Here is an 18,566-nt window from a genome sequence, read left to right on the forward strand (position 1 = left end):
CTGACAGAGAAAAGTCTTCCTTTCTCATAATACTGAAATTGGTGGACATCCAGTGAAGCTGATTTTGGGGAGTTAAGGCAGAGAAAAGAAAGTCCTTCATCATGCAGTTCACAGTTAAACTATGGAACTCACTCCCACAGGAGGCAGTGACAGCCACCAACTAGGGCTGGGCAATAACTGGTTTTTAATATCGTGATATACCACCAGCTAAACATCAGGATATATTGATATATCATGGTTTCTGAAATAAGGAAGGAACTACACAGAGGCAAACAGGACAGTGTCCTGGCAATTGCCACTACTTAACAGTCTAAAACTGATAAATGATGATATTAAGAATCACCTCATGGTGACTTTCAGCAACAGGCAAACCTAAATGCATCCAAATGAGACTTTTGGCTTTGGGCTTGGCTACTAAATGGTGGATGGGACGCAGGTGGCTCTGTGGTCTAAACCACAGAGCCTATGGCTTGCCAAGCAGAAGGTCGGCGGTTTGAATCCCCGCGACTGGGTGAGCTCCCATTGTTCGTCCCTGCTTCTGCCAACCTAGCAGTTTGAAAGCACATCACGTGTAAGTAGATAAATAGGTACTGCTCCAGTGGGAAGGTGAACGGCTTTTCCGTGCACTGCTCTGGTTCGCCAGAAACGGCTTAGTCATGACCCAGAAGCTGTCTGTGGACAAACGCCGGCTCCTTCAGCCAGTAAAGTGAGATGAGCGCCACAACCCCAGAGTCGTTTGCAACTGGACTTTAACGGTCAGGGTTCCCTTTACCTTACTGAATAGTGGTATTCAGGACAATCCAAAGTGCGGTGATGAATTATAGTGAATACAAATAATTTGGGGCTGCCAGCAGGCCTGCTAGGTGGCAGAAGCAGCAGCAGCCTGGCAGCAGTGGCAAAGTAATCAACAGCCTACAAAGCCTCGCTACCTGCTGTCACTGCCGTGAGGCGAGACTTTTCAGGCTGCTGCCATTACTGCCGTCACTTTTCACTTGCAGGCCACCCACCACTACTACTGCCGCCACCTCCCGTCACCACTCTCAGGCTTCCATTGCTACTGCTACCATTTTCCGTCACTGATGCGAGGCCTTGCATTCTACTGCCACAGCTGTCGCTTCGTCACTGCCATGAGGCCTTGCAGGCTGCCACCGTTACTGCTGCTGCATCCTGTCACTGTTATGAGACTTTGCAGGCCACTGCCATTACTGCCACTTTGAGACCTTGCAGGCTACCACCACTACTGCCGCCACCTCCTGCCGTCACTGTGAGGCCTTACAGGCCGCCGCTACTGCCGCCATCCCCCATCACTCCCTGCAGGCCACTACTGCTACTGCTGCCACTCTCTATCACTGCCACAAGGCCCCGCAGGCCACCACTGTTAGTGCCACCAACTACAAGGCTTTGCAGGCTGCAGCTGCTACTGCTGTCCCTCCCATCACCTCCACAAGGACTCACGGGCCACCACTGATTGTGCCACCAACCACAAGGCCTTGCGGGTTGTCTCTGCTACTGCCAACACGTATCATGGTCATGGCAAGCCGTTTCTGCCAGTGCTGCTTTTGCCTCCTAGCATGCCTGCTGGCAGTCTGGCAATCCCAGATTATGTCTATGACTCATCACAGTACTTTGGATTGTCCTAAATTCTTTGGTAGCCAAGTCCCAAACCAAAAGTCTCACTTGGATGCATTTTGGCTTGCCTCCTGGTGAAACTGAGTGTGTAATGATTGATAATGTTGTTTTTCTGTTTTAGACCTCTAAGCCACTCTCACAGGAGTGGTTTTAGACCCCTAAGTAGTGCGTCTGTATAGTTCCACCCTTATTTCAGACATTGTGGGACAGTAGATTGCAACGTTAAGCTGGTTATATTGTGAGGTTTAGGTGGTGATAACATTGCAACGTTTAACTGATGGGTTATTGCATTACACGCCCTTACACACATTGTGATTTGCAATATATTGCCAGCTCAAATATTATGAAACAGTTATCACTATGTGAACTTCAAAGTGGTTTTGGATGATATATCGCCCAGCCCTACCACCAACTTGGAAGGCTTTAAAAGAGGATTGGGCAAGTTCATGAAGGAGACGGCTTCAGAATGGCTATGCTCTGCCTCCAGGGTCACAGGCAGCAATGCTTCTGAATTGAGCGCTTGCTGTTTTTCCCAAAGAATGTGGCTGAGCTCTCAGCGCAACCTACGTCACAGGGTTGTAGTAAGATGTAAATTTGGGGAGAGGGAGCCATGTGCACCTTTTGGGTTAAGAATGCAGTGGTACCTCAGGTTACAAACGCTTCAGGTTACAAACACTTCGGGTTACAAATGCCACTAACTCGGAAGTAGTACTTTAGGTTGAGAACTTTGCTCCAGTATGAGAACGGAAAACACGTGTCAGCAGCGCGGCAGCCGCAGGAGGCCCCATTAGCAAAAGCATACCTCAGCCAGGTTAAGAACGGTTTTGGGTTAAGAACGGACCTCCAGAAAGAATTAAGTTTGTAACCCAAGGTACCACTGTTGATGGAATTACACACACACACACACACAGAGAGAGAGAGAGAGAGAGAGAGAGAGAGAGAGAGAGAGAGAGAGAACACCCTGGGAATTGTGGTTTTATGATTGTCTAAAGAAGCAAAAGGGAATGAGCAGGTAGCTGCCGAGTCTCTGAAAGGTTTGCAGTAATACAACCATGTAAGAGGCCCAGAAAAGTGACCAGAGGTTAGGTTGATGATGCCTTCCTGTCATAGCATCATCGTATGGCATTTGCACTTCCTCCAGCTACTTTTATGCACACCTGGGTAGGGTGTCCATAAAAGAGAGAGAAGGGATGTGCATCTCGCCTTTTGACTTCTCTCCGCAGTTTTAGGCTGGAAACTCCTCACTGCAGATAAAAGAGAATATCCCATCAGTTGGTTAGCTGCCCACCTGCCGCCTCCTCTGCTCTAGATGTTATCACCTCCCTAGCTTCTTTTTGTAGGAGGGAAAAGCCCCAGGGGGTCATATGCAAATAGATTGCATGTAAATAGGGAGTTGCCTGTATTTTCTTTTCTTAGAGAAGTGGAGACAGTTTGACGGGGTGGAGGGAGGGGCTGTGCTTGTGGTTTGGAGCATGGGATGGATCTCCCTCATCTGCACTTTCTGGAGCAATGAATTAAATAAAACATTTAAGCTGTGTGTACTTTTCCAGTTTTTGCGTTTCTTCAGCCAAGTGATCTTTCAAAAAGAAAAGCATCTATTCGTGAAAATAACCCATAGCGTGCATTTATTATAGAAAACTGCTTTTTGCATACAAAAATGTGTGTGTTAGGGGAAATCTGATGAATTTTCACAAGGCCTTTCTTTCTGAAAAGGTTTTATTGAAGTAAATCAAAACAAATCAATACAAGAAAAATGAAGAGGAACAAAAAAGGAGTGCAGTATATCTAGGAGCAACTTAATATTAGGTGGGACTAGATGAGCCTCAGGGGCCCCTTCAAAATCTACAATTCTATGATTCCAATATCAAGGAGGGAGAATGCTTAAGACCATTAGGACAGCTAAATTTCATACCATACCATGGAGAGGAAGTCCTGCATGTCTTTATTTGTTGCATATGAGATAAAGTCCCACCAAATGGCATACCATTTTTCACGAGGACTTCAACAACAACAACAGCAGCAACAACAACTGATATAGAAATATGGAGAATCAAATTTAAGGTTGGAGAAAATGGCAGTTTCATCTGCCCAGTTCTGGAACCTCATTCTAGTTCTATCTCTTGCCAAAGACGCGTGGGAGGATTTTTGTTTAACCTCACCCCCCAGCCATTTCAAAATCTGTTTGCACAGTGGAAAAAATGGGATGAGATTAAAAGTGTTTGTGACTCCCCCAAAATCAGCACTCGTAAAAGCTGCAATCTATTGTCAGCCTAATGTGGATCTCATTTGATTCATTTGAACTTGCTCTGTGCTGGAGGCATAATGCTGTGCTCAGTCCTTGGTTAGGAAAGAGCTGCACAGCTCTATCTCAGGGTGGAGATTGGGAGGGTGGAGCAACTCCCCTTTGAGGAAAGTGTGCAGTGTTTGGGGATTTGAGAAAGTGAATGGAAAAAGCCCCCCCCCCCTTCCTAATATGCAAGCTTGAAGCTAAATGCTGGAAGATACGGGACAGGTAAAAGGAAGGACAGCACACCTTCACACAGCACACCTGAATGGCTTTTAAAATTCATAGAGGAAAGAGCTGTCATTGGCTGCTGGCCACAGTGGCTGTGCTTAGCCTTCCATGGTCGGAAGCAGCAGTGCTTCTGAATATTAGTTGCTTGGATCTGCAGAAGGGTAGAGTGCTCTTGTGCTCAAATTCTGCTTGTGGGTATCCCATTGGGGTATCTGGCTGTGAGAAGAAGAGGATGCTAAACCAGATGGGCCACTGGCCTGATCCAGCAAACTCTTCTTAAAAGACCGGCTTGTGAGCATGCTCCTTACAAGAACAATTGCTTGCAAGGCCTTTCCATTACTGCAAAATGCTTTTGACTCCTTTATCTTAGGTAATCCTTTTACTGCAACCCTATAAGACAGGGGGTATTATAATCTTACTCCTGATTAGAGAGATGAGTTTAAAAGATCATGACTGGTGCAGATTTAATGCTGCTTCCTTCCTAGCCTGGCTAAGCAAAAGCATTAGCATTAATCACAGTTAAGGTCGTTGCTGATCTTTCCCTTGAACTTGGCGAAAGCAGGATAGAAAGATTAAACCCCAGAAGGCCAAGGGGAGGCGATCAAGGCTACCTCCTCTTCGTTGTCTTTCACTCTCCTGATTAAGGCAATGGGGAAATGATGTTACTACTGCACTTGGGCTTACTTGGCTTCAGGTGAGACTTCTCTCCAGGGCTCTGCTCACTTTCACTTATGTAAACAGTTGCAATTGTTTGTGGCGCAGAAAGGGAAAAAGAAAAAGGAGCAAAGCCCATTCTTCTTCAGTTTACATTCACAGAATTATAGAGTTGGAAGGGATCCCCAGGTGTCATCCAACCCAACCCTCCATAATGCAAGTATCACATTGAAAAAAATTCCTGGCAGATGGCCACCCAACCTATGCTTAGAAACCTCCAATGAAGGAGGGTCTACCATCTTCCGAAGGAGTCTTATCCACTGCCAAATGGCTCTTACCCTCAGAATGATCTGCCTAATGTTTACTCAGAATCTCCTTTCTTGTTGTTTGAATCTCCTGACCTCTGGAGCAGCCAGATGCAAGCTTGCTCCATCTTCCTTGTGATAGCCCTTTAGCCACTTCTCCAGAGTAACATCCCTCATGAACCTCCCTTTCTGGAGGTAATTCATGCTTTCCAGAGAACACCAAGTGACCAGCTGTTTACCAGTCTAGTAAATCCATCATCTAGGACAAATTACCTTTTTCCTCCCCCCCCCACCTTTTTTATTTTTAACAAAAGCTTTTGAGGCTCTTGGGAGAAGCCTGGCTAATACTCTTCCTATTAACTTTTCTCTTTCCGCTTTCTAAAAAGACATGCAGGTGGTGACTATTTTGCCTGAATCCCCCCCCCCCCCCATGTACATTGGCGGAGTGCACACAAGCCCATCCTGCATAAGCCCACTGTCAAACAATAACTAAGTTTGTAAATGAAATGATTTGTATCAGTTTAGGGGTCTTCTGCTCTCCACCATAACAGGTTGCCCTAGGGTGAGCCACAGCTCACAGGTGGAGCTGGTGTGGAGAGCTTTATCCATTGCACTGAATAAGCACATTCCATTATTGAAATCATAAGAACAGAAGAAGTGCCAGTGGGGTCAGGCCAGGGCCCCATCTAGCACAGCATCCTCTTCTCACAGTAGCTGAACAGTTGCCTATGGAAAGCCAGCAAGCAGGACCTGAGTATGAGTAGCCCTCTCCTGTCCTGTGGTTCCCAGCAACTGGTATTCAGAAACATAGCTGCCTCCAGCTGTGGAGGCAGAGCATAGCTATCCTGGCTAATAGCTGTCAATAGCCCTCTGCTCCATGAATTTGTCTAACCCTCTTTTAAAACCACCCAAGTTGGTGGCCATGCTGCCTCCTGCAGGATTAAGTTCCATAGTTTGAATATGTGCTGCATGAAGAAGTATTTTCTCCACCCTGAACCTTCCAACATTAAGCTTCATTGGATGTCCACAAGTTCGCATGCTATGCCTTATTTTATTCCATGCATCATTTTACAAACTTCTATCACCTCTTCCTTGCCTTTTCTGTAAACTAAAAAGTCCCAAACTCTGCAACCATTCTTCACAGGGGACTCACTCCATCCCTGCAATCATTTTGGTTGCCTTTTTCTGAACCTTTCCCAACTCTACAGTATCCTTTTTGAGGTCAGATGTTCCAGAGCAATCCAATATGCTACCTTGCTTTCTCCATATTGACTGTATTCCATAGACTATCCCGTCACTCCTTCAGAGTTAAGTTAGGGTTTACCCAGGCTCACTGCTCTTTCCATGCACGGGTCCACAATTTAAAGATCTGTGTCCATTTTTCTGGGTTTTTTTTACCACAGAGCTCCCCATGAAAACACAATCTTTAAACTGAAGCACAACAAATGGTAATTGGGGTTTTCAGTGGATTGCTGTTTGCTCTGATTCAGCTTTAAAGAGCCAAGTTTTTTGTGTAGAAAGCTCTGGGACAAAAAAAAAAAAACCCTACTCAGACATGGAACTTTAAAGTGCACACTGTGTGTGGAAAGCTCGAAGGAAAGGTAAGTGCGGCTAAGCCCTTAATAATCTCTTTCCAGTATATTTGTAGCTGTGGGCATGAAGAGGATTAGTATGTACTTTAAAAGCTAATTCTTGTAGTCATCAGATTAAATAAAGCTAGCTTCGGATTACCTGTCCCGTAACAGAAGAAACTTCTTCAAAGGCTGTTTTTCAAAATAATTGCACAGGTTTGCGTTTCCACCATGGAATCATAGAATCACAAAATTGCAGAGTTAGAAGGGAAACTGAGGAGCAGTTAATCCAACCCCCTGCAATGCAGGAATCTCCATTAAAGCATCCATGACAGTTGGCTATCCAACCTCTGCTTAAAAACCTCCAAGGGCGGAGAGTCCACCGCATTGCAAGGAAGACCTCCTTTCTTGTCACTTGAAGTCATTGACTTGGGTTCTACCCTCCGGAACAGAAGGAAACAAACTTGTTTCATCTTCCTTGTGACAGCCCTTCAGATATCTCAGTCTCCTCTTTTCCAGGATAAACATCTGCAACCCCCTCAACTGTTCATCAAAAACTGTTTTCCAGACCCTTGAGGGCAGCTCTCCTTGGTGCACATTCCAGCTTGCCAATATCCTTCTCTAATTGTTGTGCCCAGAACTGAACCCAGATGTTGTCTAACCGAGGCAGAATAGAGTAGTACCATGACCATGAATGGGACTATGAATTATGTTTATTCAGCCTAGAAAAATATTAGCTTTTTGCTGCTTCATTATGCTGTTAGCTCATGTTAAGACCGTGGTCTACCAAGGCTCCTAGATCCTTTCTACATGTCCTACTGGCAAGCCACATGATCCCCATCTTGTATTGATGCAGCTGATTAAACCTGCCTAAGTGCAGAACCTTACATTTGTCCCTACTGAAATTCATTGCATTCCACCTGACCTTGTGGCTGTCATTCCGCTTGGTGGGCTAGTAGGATTTCTAGGAAGCATATTCAAAACATGCTTGACGTTAATAATGTCAGAATGACAGTCAGTTCAGGTTTGCAAGGCTTCAGTGTGCTTGTGGTTAACAAGGAAATTGACAGGTGTTGAAACAAAATTTAAGACAGTGGGATTTCATTTCCTACAGAAATTTACTGCTTGTTCATTAAGGACCAGCTGTCATTCCTTATTTATGCCCTTCATAAACATCATGGACTTCATGATCTTTCCTCTGGTCTCTCTAGCCAGGCAGAATTTACAGCCTGATGTTGTAAAGTAAGTAAGTAATGGAACTGTTAAAATGTTTTTTAAAAATGAAAAATGTCTCCTCCCCCCCTTCGTAAATCAATTTGTTTTGTTTGTTGTGTAAGTGCGTGAAACTTAGTGCATAAAGTATGCAGGATGAATGGTTGTAGGTGTGAGAAACCTCTTAAGATAGCTTGCTGTTTCCTAGTTCTGCTGGATCTCTCAGTGGCCTTTGACACCATCGACCATAGCATCCTTCTGGACCATCTAGAGGAGCTGGGGGCACTGTTATACAGTGGCTCCGCTCCTTCCTCCTGGGCCGTGTCCAGAAAGTGGTGTTGGGGGATGAGTGTTCAGACCTCTGGGCTCTTGCTTGTGGGGTGCCTCAGGGTTCCATCCTCTCCACCATGCTTTTCAACATCTATATGAAGCCGCTGGGAGAGATCATCAGGGATTGGGGCTGGGTGGTCACCAGTATGCAGATGACACCCAGCTCTACCTCTCTTTCAAATCGGAATGAGTGAAGGCGGTGAAGGTGCTGTGTGTGTCTGGAGGCGGTTGGAGGATGGATGGCAACTAATGGATTGAGGTTGAATCCTGACAAGACAGAAGTACTCTTTTTGGGGAACAGAGGGTGGGTGGGGATGCAGGACTCTCTGGTCCTGAATGGGGCAATTGTGCCCCTGAAGGAGCAGGTACACAGCCTGGGAGTCATTTTGGACTCACAGCTGTCCATGGAGGCGCAGGTCAATTGTTTCCAGGACAGCTGTCTACCAGCTCCATCTGGTACGCAGGCTGAGACCCTAGCTGCCTGCGGACTGTCTCGCCAGAGTGGTGCATGCTCTAGTTATCTCCTGCCTGGACTACTGCCATGTGCTCTACGTGGGGCTACCTTTGAAGGTGACCCGGAAACTACCAACTAATCCAGAATGTGGCAGCCAGACAGGTGAGTGGGAGCGGACACCGAGACCACATAACACCGGTCTTGAAAGACCTGCATCGGCTCCCAGTATGTTAACGAGCACAATTCAAAGTGTTGGTGTCAACATTTAAAGCCCTAAATGGCTTCGGCCCAGTATACCTGAAGGAGCGTCTCCACCCCCATCGTTCTGCCCAGGCACTGAGATCCAGTGCCAAGGGCCTTCTGGTGGTTCCCTCACTGCAAGAAGTGAGGTTACAGGGAACCAGGCAGAGGGCCTTATCGGTAGTGGCACCCGCCCTGTGGAACACTTTGCCATCAGATGTCAAAGAGATAAACAACTATCTGACACTTAGAAGACATCTGAAGGCAGCCCTGTTTAGGGAAGTTTTTAATGACTGATGTTTTAATGTATTTTTTTATCTTTGTTGGAAGCCGCCAAGAGTGGCTGGGGAAACCCAGACAGATGGACAGGATATAAATAATAAATCATCATCATCATCATCATTATCATCAAAAGCTTCTAGAAAGAAAAAGTTCTAGACTTGCCTTGGCAATCTTTCGTCCCTTCTGCCTCAAAAGTCACTAACAGAGGAATTTGGGGGAGTAGCATTCAGGGACGTGCTTTATACCGCTGAGAGATGAGATGCTGTGACCAGGGCTTGGTGTTGGGGTTCTGCATTTATTTATTAAATTTTATTTATGGCATTAATACACCATTCTTTTCTGCAATCAGCTCAAAGATGGCATAAATAGCCGCCCCCCCTGTTTTATCCTCATAACACCCGCCTCCTGCCCAGTGGGTTAGACTGAGAGGCGAGGACACACCCAGCAAGCTTCATGGCTGAGGGGAGGAGGATTTGAACCCCCAGGCTGTGGACTTGATCCAGGAGGGAGTAGCTGAACCCCATTCAGAACGACGTCTCTCTGAGCAAACAAACCACCCACCTGCAGAATCTCTGACGTGTCACTGTTGGGTTTCTGGCCATTATTCATCTGTTTACTGGTTGCAGGCCCTCATCCAGCACTGCTACATCTGGGTCTGATGCTAAAAGGGGAAAGAGCTGGATGTCATCAGCATTATGATGGGACCTCCCCACCCCCAAGTGATACCTTACAGCAGTTTTGTGTAGACGTTTGCTGGGAGCAATGGAGAGAACCTAGTGGTAGGTTAGGCTCAGAGGCAGTGACTATTCAAGGTCACACCCAGTGAGCATAGCCAAGTGGGAAATTGAATCTTGGTCTCCTAGGTCCTAGCCTGACACTCTAACCACTACACCGTGCTGTCTCTTGTAATTGTCTCAGAGTGGTCTCATGACTTATTTCATGTGGAATGGAATCGGCACCTCCACAAAATGGGCATTAATCCAAAACCCAGGTCATTTTCCAGCCTACTATTATTAGCCATGGTTGAGTAAACAAATGTCTGGCCACACCATAACAACTTAACTTGCTCAACCCTGATTATTATTATTATGCTCAACTTAATTACTATTAAGCTCAAAGCTTTCTGTCATTAAATTTGGACATTTTTTTCCTTACTATCTTGACCGACTCCTTGGTTTCCCCCTAAATAATCTCAGGAGTTTTACCTAAGCAGGTATCTCCAGGTGCACCTCAAACTTTATCGTGACATGGGATTGATTGATTATTTTTTTAGTTAGTTATTATACCATCCAGAGCAGGTAACCTCCCAGCCACTCAGTCAGAACAGGCCGCTAACAGTTCCCCAGTTTTATCTGGATTGAGCTTCAGTTTGTTGGATCTCTTCCAGTCCATTACTGAGTCAAGACAGTGGTCCAGCACATCTGCTGCCACACCTGCAGATGTAAAGGAGAAGTAGAGCTGTGTGTCATCAGCATATTGATGACAATGTACTCCAAACTTCTGGATAACTCCACTCAGCGGTCTCATGTAGATGTTTAAATAGCATAAAATCGAACCCAGAGGAACCCCACATTGAAGGCTCCATGGGGCCACAGAACACTTCCCAGGCATCACCCTCTGGAAACATCCATCCAAGCAGGACTGGAAGCACCACAAAGCAGTGGAGTGGTGGTTAGATTGTCGGACTAGGATCTAGGAGAGTTTCAGCCATGAATCTCACTGGGTGACTTTCGACTAGTCACTGCTTTCTCCCAGCCTAACCCACCTCATAGGGTTGCTGTCAGAATTAAATGAGAAGAACCACGTACACTACACTGTACTCTTTGGGGGGAGGGGGAATATGTGGTATAAATGCAATCAATCATCATACGTGTTTCACACAGAAAATGTTGGATCTGAATATTCTTCTGCCTTCAATCACTAGGGATATGATTTATCAAGTTCCTTTGACCTTATATTTAAAACTCAAACTTAAAACACTATAAAAATGAATGTTTTACAAACTGTATAAATATTTCAAAAGGTTTTCCAACAGCCAGAAGAGGTGGGAAACATCTGACATGGGGGGGTGCAGGGGAAAATCGATAAATTGCACTTAATGTTATGTACAAAGAAATTCAAAGCTCTGCTTTGAAATTATTTCTGTTTGGGATGCTTGTAAATATTTTAAGATGGGCTACTCAATAGTGTGTATCTTCTCCTTGAAGTTATTTAGGTTTCAGTAGGAAAATGGAAGGTGCAGAAAGCCGTCTTCTTAAGTAATATGTGCTTCCTGCGGATAGTCTGCTGGGTGAGGGGGGAGTTTAAAAGTTTAATTGCAAATGGTATTTTTAGATCCCAGTTACTCAGTTTGACTTGAACTGTGTTTACTGATGGTTACTAATTTTATGAAACAATGCATTTCTAAAAAGAGAACATTTTTCTGTGGGAAGAATATAACAGTGGAAAATATTGTTTGCTAACAATTCCCAAACTAGCTCTCATGAGAGAACTGCTGGCATGCCTCAGAAAAGAGAAAAAAAATAATTAAATAGCTAAGTGCTCCTATTAAAAAAAAAAATGTTACAGTTTGATGGGGTCAGTATAGATGATATCCTGAATCCTTTTCAATTTCCTGGGTGTTGTGCCCAATGATGGTTAGAATCTAATAGAGGATTATGTTGCTGAGCTAGTAAGACAAGTTTATTTGTAAGACCTTGGCTGGCCTCTTAAGGGTCCTCATTAGCTTCCCAAAAGATTTGCTGTCCTCATCTTGCTCAGCTCCCTTCATTGAGGACTGGTTGTTCTGCTGTGTTTTCATCAGGTATGTATTATCAGATCAATCGGTTGCTTCTAGTGCACAAACAGTTTTTGGAGAAAGGCTGTCTGTCTCTGCAAGAGTTTCTGCTGTAGGCTTGCATCTTCAAGTATAGTTACTGAAAACCACAGGAGGAGAGAGTGCACTTGTGGTCGGATCCTGCTCGCTGTTTTCCCATGGGCATCTGATCGGCTCCTGTGAGAATTGGATGCTGACCAAGGTAGGCCATTGGCCTGATCCGGCTGGTTGTTCTTATGTGCTTATGCTCTTAAGGCAGAGCTGGTGCTGTAACTATTTTAGTTCTGTGTACAATTGGTACCCAGAGCTTCCAGGTCCATTCATTTCCGTATCAGTAGGGCTGGGAAGACTCATTTCTGAAACACAGAATTGGAAGGCTTCCTAATGGTCATTTAGTCCAACTTAGGGTTCCCGGCGACAGACCCCGGATTCACCAACCTGTCCCTGGACAAAATCTGCACTCGCCCTCCAGTGGTCTCCCGGTTTTGGGAAGCCGGTGCCTTGTGTGTGTGTGTTTTAATGCGTGTTTTCCCAAGACCAGGAAGCGCCTGTACTCAACCTCTCTCCCCGCCCCCCCCCCACAACCTCTTTTTTTGGTGTTTGTGTGTTTGTAGATGGGCTTCTCTGCCTGCCTTGCGTTGAGGTGTGCGACCAACAACTTTGGGGTCCCCCCCCTAAAAAAAAGTCAAGAACTCTGGGCAACCCTTTCCTAAAATAAAGCATGAAATTCCAAAAAAAAAAAAGTGTCCACGGATTCCTTGAAAAAGTTCTAGTAACCATAGTCCAACTCCCTGCAATGCTGGAATTACAGCTAAAGCATCCCTGACAGGTAGCCATCCAACCTGTTTAAAAACCTCCAATGAAGGAGAGTCCACCGCCTTTTGAGGCAGTCCGTTCCATTGTTGAATGGCTCTTGCCATCAGAAATTTCTTCCTGATGTTTAGTTAGAATCTTCTTTCTTGCCATTTGAACCCATTGGTTTGAGTCCTTCCTTGTGGGGTAGAAGAACACAAGCTTGCTCTGTTTTCCATGGGACAGCCCTTCAGATAAGGTGGACAGCATATCACATCTCAGTCTTTTCCCTGGAGAGCTTCTGCTAGTCATTGGGCTTCACGGAGCCATGGTGTGAAGGCAGCACCCTACATTTCTAAGTACACCCTCCTATTTAATATAAAGAAGTGTGTGTCCCAGTTTTCAGTTGCTTGGGGAATCCTAACGTGTGCACGTGCATTGATAAATAAGGGAATTATCTGCCCACTGCCTAGCAAATAGTAAATTTCTGCTCCAAATCCAGCAACATACCTTCTCAACTACTGTAACACTGCCTTTGAAAAGTGCCTAGAAACTCCAACTGGCTCAGAGAGCTGCAGCCAGACTGTTGACTTTGGCTGGTTATAGGAAGTAGATGACTCCCTTGCTGCAATTTAAAGGGCTGGTTATGAGCTATAAAGCCCTAAGAGGCTTAGGTCAGGACTCTGGAAAACTGTATTCCCTCAAATGAATCTGCCTGAGCTTTGAAATCTTTGGAGGAGGCCTTTCTCTCTGTCCCCCCCCCTCCCCTCACAGGCACAATTGGTGGGGATGTGGGACAGAGCCTTCTTTGTGGCTGCTCAGTGGCAACTTAGGAACTCCCTTCTTAAGGAAGCCAGACTTGCTCCTTCCTGGCTGTCCTTGTGCCAGCTGGTGAAGACCATTTTATTCTGACAGGACTTTGGGAATTGGCTGCTTTTAATGAAAGAGTCGGTGCTGTGATGTTATTTATGTGCATTTTAATAGACTTGCTTTATACTTTATTGTTTTAATTTGATTAGAGTTCAGTTTTAAACTATTATGTTTTATATATTTTTAGCTTTTTGTATTTTATCTGTGTTTGTTTAAAATTGCGTCAGCTGCTTTAAGTTGCAGTGTGGGGGAAAGGTGGGATAAAAATAAATATAATTTATTATTATTATTATTTCCTGCAGGTAAAAGACACGGTTTACTAATAGTACTATACTTTAGTAATACTATTATTACTGTACCATGCCTTTTTCCTATTTAGGGACTCATTACCATAAAATCACCCCCCTCATTAAAAACAGGCAGTTCCCCAAAGCCTGTTGGAATAAGAAGGTTTTCACCAGCCAATGGAAGAACAAAGCAAGACTGGCTTTGCCAGGAAGTGAGTTCCAAAGGTACTCCCTTATTGCACAAACAGGGTTCTGTTAACTGGAGGGCCCAACCCACTCACTTTGATGGAAGCAGGTCCACATGCACAAAGCTTGCTGCTCACACATTTCTGCTTAATCAGTCAGTCAGAGTGAATGGGTTGCCCTTGCACAAAGCTCCACCTGGTCTATGGAGCCACCTGTAGGCCTTCTTGCCATGGCAGCTGTACCTTTGCCTACAAACTTCACCACGATGCAGTCGAGACTGCTCTGATTCTCGCTGCTGTGAAACAACCTTTTCTCCCCATGACTTGTGGTGGGTGGGTAATTCTACACCAGATAAGCCCAGCAGGGAAGTGCACTTTCTGTTTTCATTCTGTTCCCCCCTGCCTCGTTTTGCTCCTATTTATTCAAAGGCATTTCATCACATCACGCTTAAAAGTCAAGCGTGCACTGTTTATTTTGGCATTACTAGTTACCAGCTCACATTGGAATTTAATTGCCTCGAATTAGCTGTGTTTGGGACAGGAGGAGAAGGGATCTCTCAGGATTGTCATGGGAAAGCGAGGAGCAGGTTGTGATGGTGTGAATTTCCCACACCCTGCTTCTTAGAATTTTAGTACCTTAGGCGGTGAATGAGCTTCAGGGCCGAGTGGGGATATGAAAACTGGTTTCTCCCAAGTCCTAGTGTGATACTCTACTCACTACAGTGGTACCTGGGGTTACATACACTTCAGGTTACATACGCTTCAGGTTACAGACTCCGCTAACCCAGAAATAGTACCTCGGGTTAAAAACTTTGCTTCAGGGTGAGAACAGAAATCGGGCTCCGGCGGCGCAGCAGCAGCGGGAGGCCCCATTAGCTAAAGTGGTGCTTCAGGTTAAGAACAGTTTCAGGTTAAGAATGGACCTCTGGAATGAATTAAGTACTTAACTTGAGGTACCACTGTATATCATGTTGACTGCATTGACCCCCACTGACACATATTGCTTGGTTACAGTTGTGTAGCATGAATTGCCAGCACCTGGGGCAGGGCAAGTGGGAAGCTGGGGTGCATGCCAGGGGTGGGGCCTTCCCCTCTCAGGCACTTTCCTGCCTCCCTCCCTCTTGGCCACGCCAGGCAGCACACCGGTAGCAGTCAATGGCAAGGTGCAGGTGTGGAGGGCACACCAACAAGCACCTATGCTAGCTGAGCAAGCCCTCGCCTCTCGGCCAGCCCAGGCAGACATCCAAGGAAAAGGAGGCACCACCCAGCCCCAAAGGGCGAAGACCCAGCCCGGCTGTGGACTGCCTCCCACAGCTCTGGAAGACGGCAGGAGCACAGCAGGGAGCATGTTGTGGAGGCGTCTGGTTGCACCTCTCATGATTTTGCCCCCCTGCTACACTACTGCTTGCTTACAATACTTAAATCTCACCTCCTTCCAGCCTTCTCCGCGCCCCATATTTGTGGCATGCATCTAACAGCACTTGATTTATCAGGCTGAAGCAAGGTCCGCAGACACGTGTTGTGTTGCTTGGAAGAATTCAAAGTGCTGCATGTTGCTGCTACCACTGGAACCTTTCAGCTGTTTGCTGTCTCCTCTCTCGCCTTCCAAAGGTGGCTTAAGAATTAAAATTCACAGTGTAAAACTGAGTGGAGGGGTGAGCATGCAGTCTGTGGGCCTGAAACCTTGTCTGAAATCCTGGAGAGCTGCTGCCAGCCAGGACAGACAGTGCTAAGGTAGAGAGACCAGCGGTTTGATTCAATATTAGGCAGCTTCCCATTTCATTTAGCTCCTTTTCTTTTTAAAACCGTAAGGACTAGAATCTTGATAGCCTCTCCTCCTTACAGAGGGGAGGAGTTGTGAGCAGGAGCCGTTTCCTGCGTTGGCAGCGGGCGTTCCAACCCCCTGCCCAGCTGGCCTGGCTGCCGCGACACGCCCCCAGGTAGCCAACCAACCAGGTGAAGGCTTGGGGGCGGGGTTTTGCCACTCAAACGTGGCTGCGGCAGCACTTCCCTTTCATTCCGCTGCTGGTTTTCGTCGGATCACCCACCCTCCCTTTAGTTCACTGCTTGGTTCTTGACATTGCTATGGACCTGTGGTTGGTCGCCTTGGTTGTCCAAGGGGCCTGGTAGGAATTTTTATCCAACTGGCAAATTGGCACTGGCCACTTGGTTTCTCGCCTACCTCGTAGCAAATCGTCACAACTTTTAGGTATTAGCGGTTAGGCATTGGAATATGTTTGTGTATTGGAGGGCAGGGTGTGGCCATCGCCTACCCCTCCACTTTATGGGTACAGTGGTACCTCAGGTTAAGTACTTAATTTGTTCCGGAGGTCCGTACTTAACCTGAATCTGTTCTTAACCTGAAGCACCACTTTAGCTAATGGGCCTCCTGCTGCTGCTGCGCTGCCGGAGGACGATTTCTGTTCTCATCCTGAAGCAAAGTTCTTAACCTGAAGCACTATTTCTGGGTTAGCGGAGTCTATAACCTGAAGCGTATGTAACCTGAGGTACCACTGTATTCCGGTAAAGGAATCCGGCGGCCGTGGATCCTGTCCAACGCCCTTGCTGGTGGCTAGGGCCATGGCATGACCCCCGGTGACATCAGGGGGAGCTTTCAGTTGTATTTGCATCAAAAGGCTCCTCCCACTGGTGGTTAACCCTTGTCAGACTCACCCCTCCCTGAGGGGGTGGTGTCACGCTCTGTTGTTTTATCCGATGCCTAAGCCAATCACCTCTCACATGCTGTAATCAATAAAGTTGTGGCCTTTTTTAGCCCATTAACCTAATATACTGTGTCCATATTTTCTTTCTTATCCCCAAGCGGGTGGCAGATCCTTGAATCACAACTGTTTCTATGGGAAAGAGCTGTTTCTACAGTGCCTTGTATGCATAAGGTCCCAGCTTCAATCCTCAATGGCACCTTCTGGTAGAAATCCCCTGCCCCAGAAACCCTGGGGAGCTGCTGTCAGTCAGTGTTGAGACAGTCTTTAGCTAGATTGACCTACAGGTTGAAGAAAGTGCCTTCTCACCATAATGTGACCCTTGACATTATTGTGGTATTCCTTTCTGTTTTGGAAGCACTTGATTCTGCTGTCAGTGGTGCTGTAAAAAGGGCGAGGCATCTCATTCAGTGATGTTGCAAGGAGCAACAGCGCTGTGTATTTTTACCTCCTCTTTGCAATGCTGAGCTTCTCTGCACAAGCTCAGTGCTGCAGTAGTTGGGAAGTCGCCTCCTCTTCTCTTCAGACTGTGCTATAGGAGTAGTAAATATTCTTGGAGGTGGCCTCATAAGAGAGTAAAAAGAGCCTGCTGGATTAGGCCAGTCCAGCATCCTTTGGGAAAACCATAAGCAAGCCTCTTTTGGGAAAACCATAAGCAAGAGCCCTCTCCCCTCTTGTGGTTTCCAAAAGCTGGTATTCAGAAGCATTGCTACCTCCAACGATAGAGGCAGAGCATAGCTCTCAAGGCTAGTAGCCATCAATAGCCCTCTCCTCCTGCATGAACTTGTCTAAGCCTCTTTTAAAGCCATCCACATTATTGGCAGTCACTGTATTTCCATTTTCTCTCCCTCTGCCCCCATCTCATTTTGGGGAAGTTTATCCTTTTGACATCAAATCTGACCGCATTGGACACTTGGACACTCTCATGCATATTTAATATAACAGCACTCTGGTCACTGGTACCAATTGGATTGACAACACTTATTGCACCAGGTCCTTTAGCTGTGATTACTGCATTGTGGGATGTTGGACTAGAGAACCCTGGGGGGTGCCTCCCAGCCTTAAAATTCTATGATCCTATAAGTCTATCAGGTACTTGATCAAGAAGATTTGGTGGTTACATATTAGAAGCTGGGGGTAGTAGCACTGTGCTTCTTGATGTATAAACAATTCATATCCCATCTGCTTTCAAAACACGAATGCAAGGTGGCTTACAGCCGCCATAAAGCCTCAAACAATACGAGCATGAAACCTATTAAGCACACCATAATAAATCAGCAATTAACAACAGGAGCAGAAATCCTTTCAAGTAGCAAGAGGGTGTAATAGCAGGCAAGGCCGCTGTAGCTTTCTGAAACCTGGGATGGGTCTTCCGTGAGCTAAATCACAAAATGAGAATCTGCCCACCTTTTTTCTGTTTGCATGAATGTGTGAAACTATCCTATTCCTGACCCCCACCCCCAGCTGACTGGAATGAGATTTGGAAGACCGGCAGCTTTCAGATTGCAAAAGGCAGTTTACAGTTTCTATTGTGGATAATACATTTTTCAATAAATGTGAGCAAACATTGGGTTACAAGGATTTTTTTTTAAAGCCAAGCAGTTTTTGATTAGATTCTCCTCCTAATTGCCTTTTTATTTGGTCAGGAAAGGGCACTGGTAGATATTAATTATAAACCTTAGGTCTCAGCCAACTGTTTCCTTTC

The 18,566-nt window shown here is 45.9% G+C and overlaps 1 protein-coding gene across 3 annotated transcripts in view; it reads left to right on the forward strand.

The window, feature by feature from the left end:
* AR (androgen receptor) overlaps positions 1-18,566 on the forward strand; it is a 237,338-nt gene that overhangs the window by 29,269 nt on the left and 189,503 nt on the right. Inside the window, exon 1 of one of the 3 annotated variants that reach the window (XM_083722172.1) lies at positions 14,296-14,474. The exons of the other annotated variants lie outside the window; for them this stretch is intronic. Coding sequence (XP_083578298.1) covers positions 14,311-14,474 — 164 coding nt within the window. The 5' untranslated portion in view covers positions 14,296-14,310. Of the gene's footprint in view, positions 1-14,295; positions 14,475-18,566 lie in introns of those variants that run through there. 3 annotated transcript variants of the gene reach the window in all.

The sequence above is a fragment of the Podarcis gaigeae genome (genome assembly GCF_964106915.1).
Source record: "Podarcis gaigeae genome assembly, chromosome: Z".
Lineage (NCBI taxonomy): Eukaryota > Metazoa > Chordata > Lepidosauria > Squamata > Lacertidae > Podarcis > Podarcis gaigeae.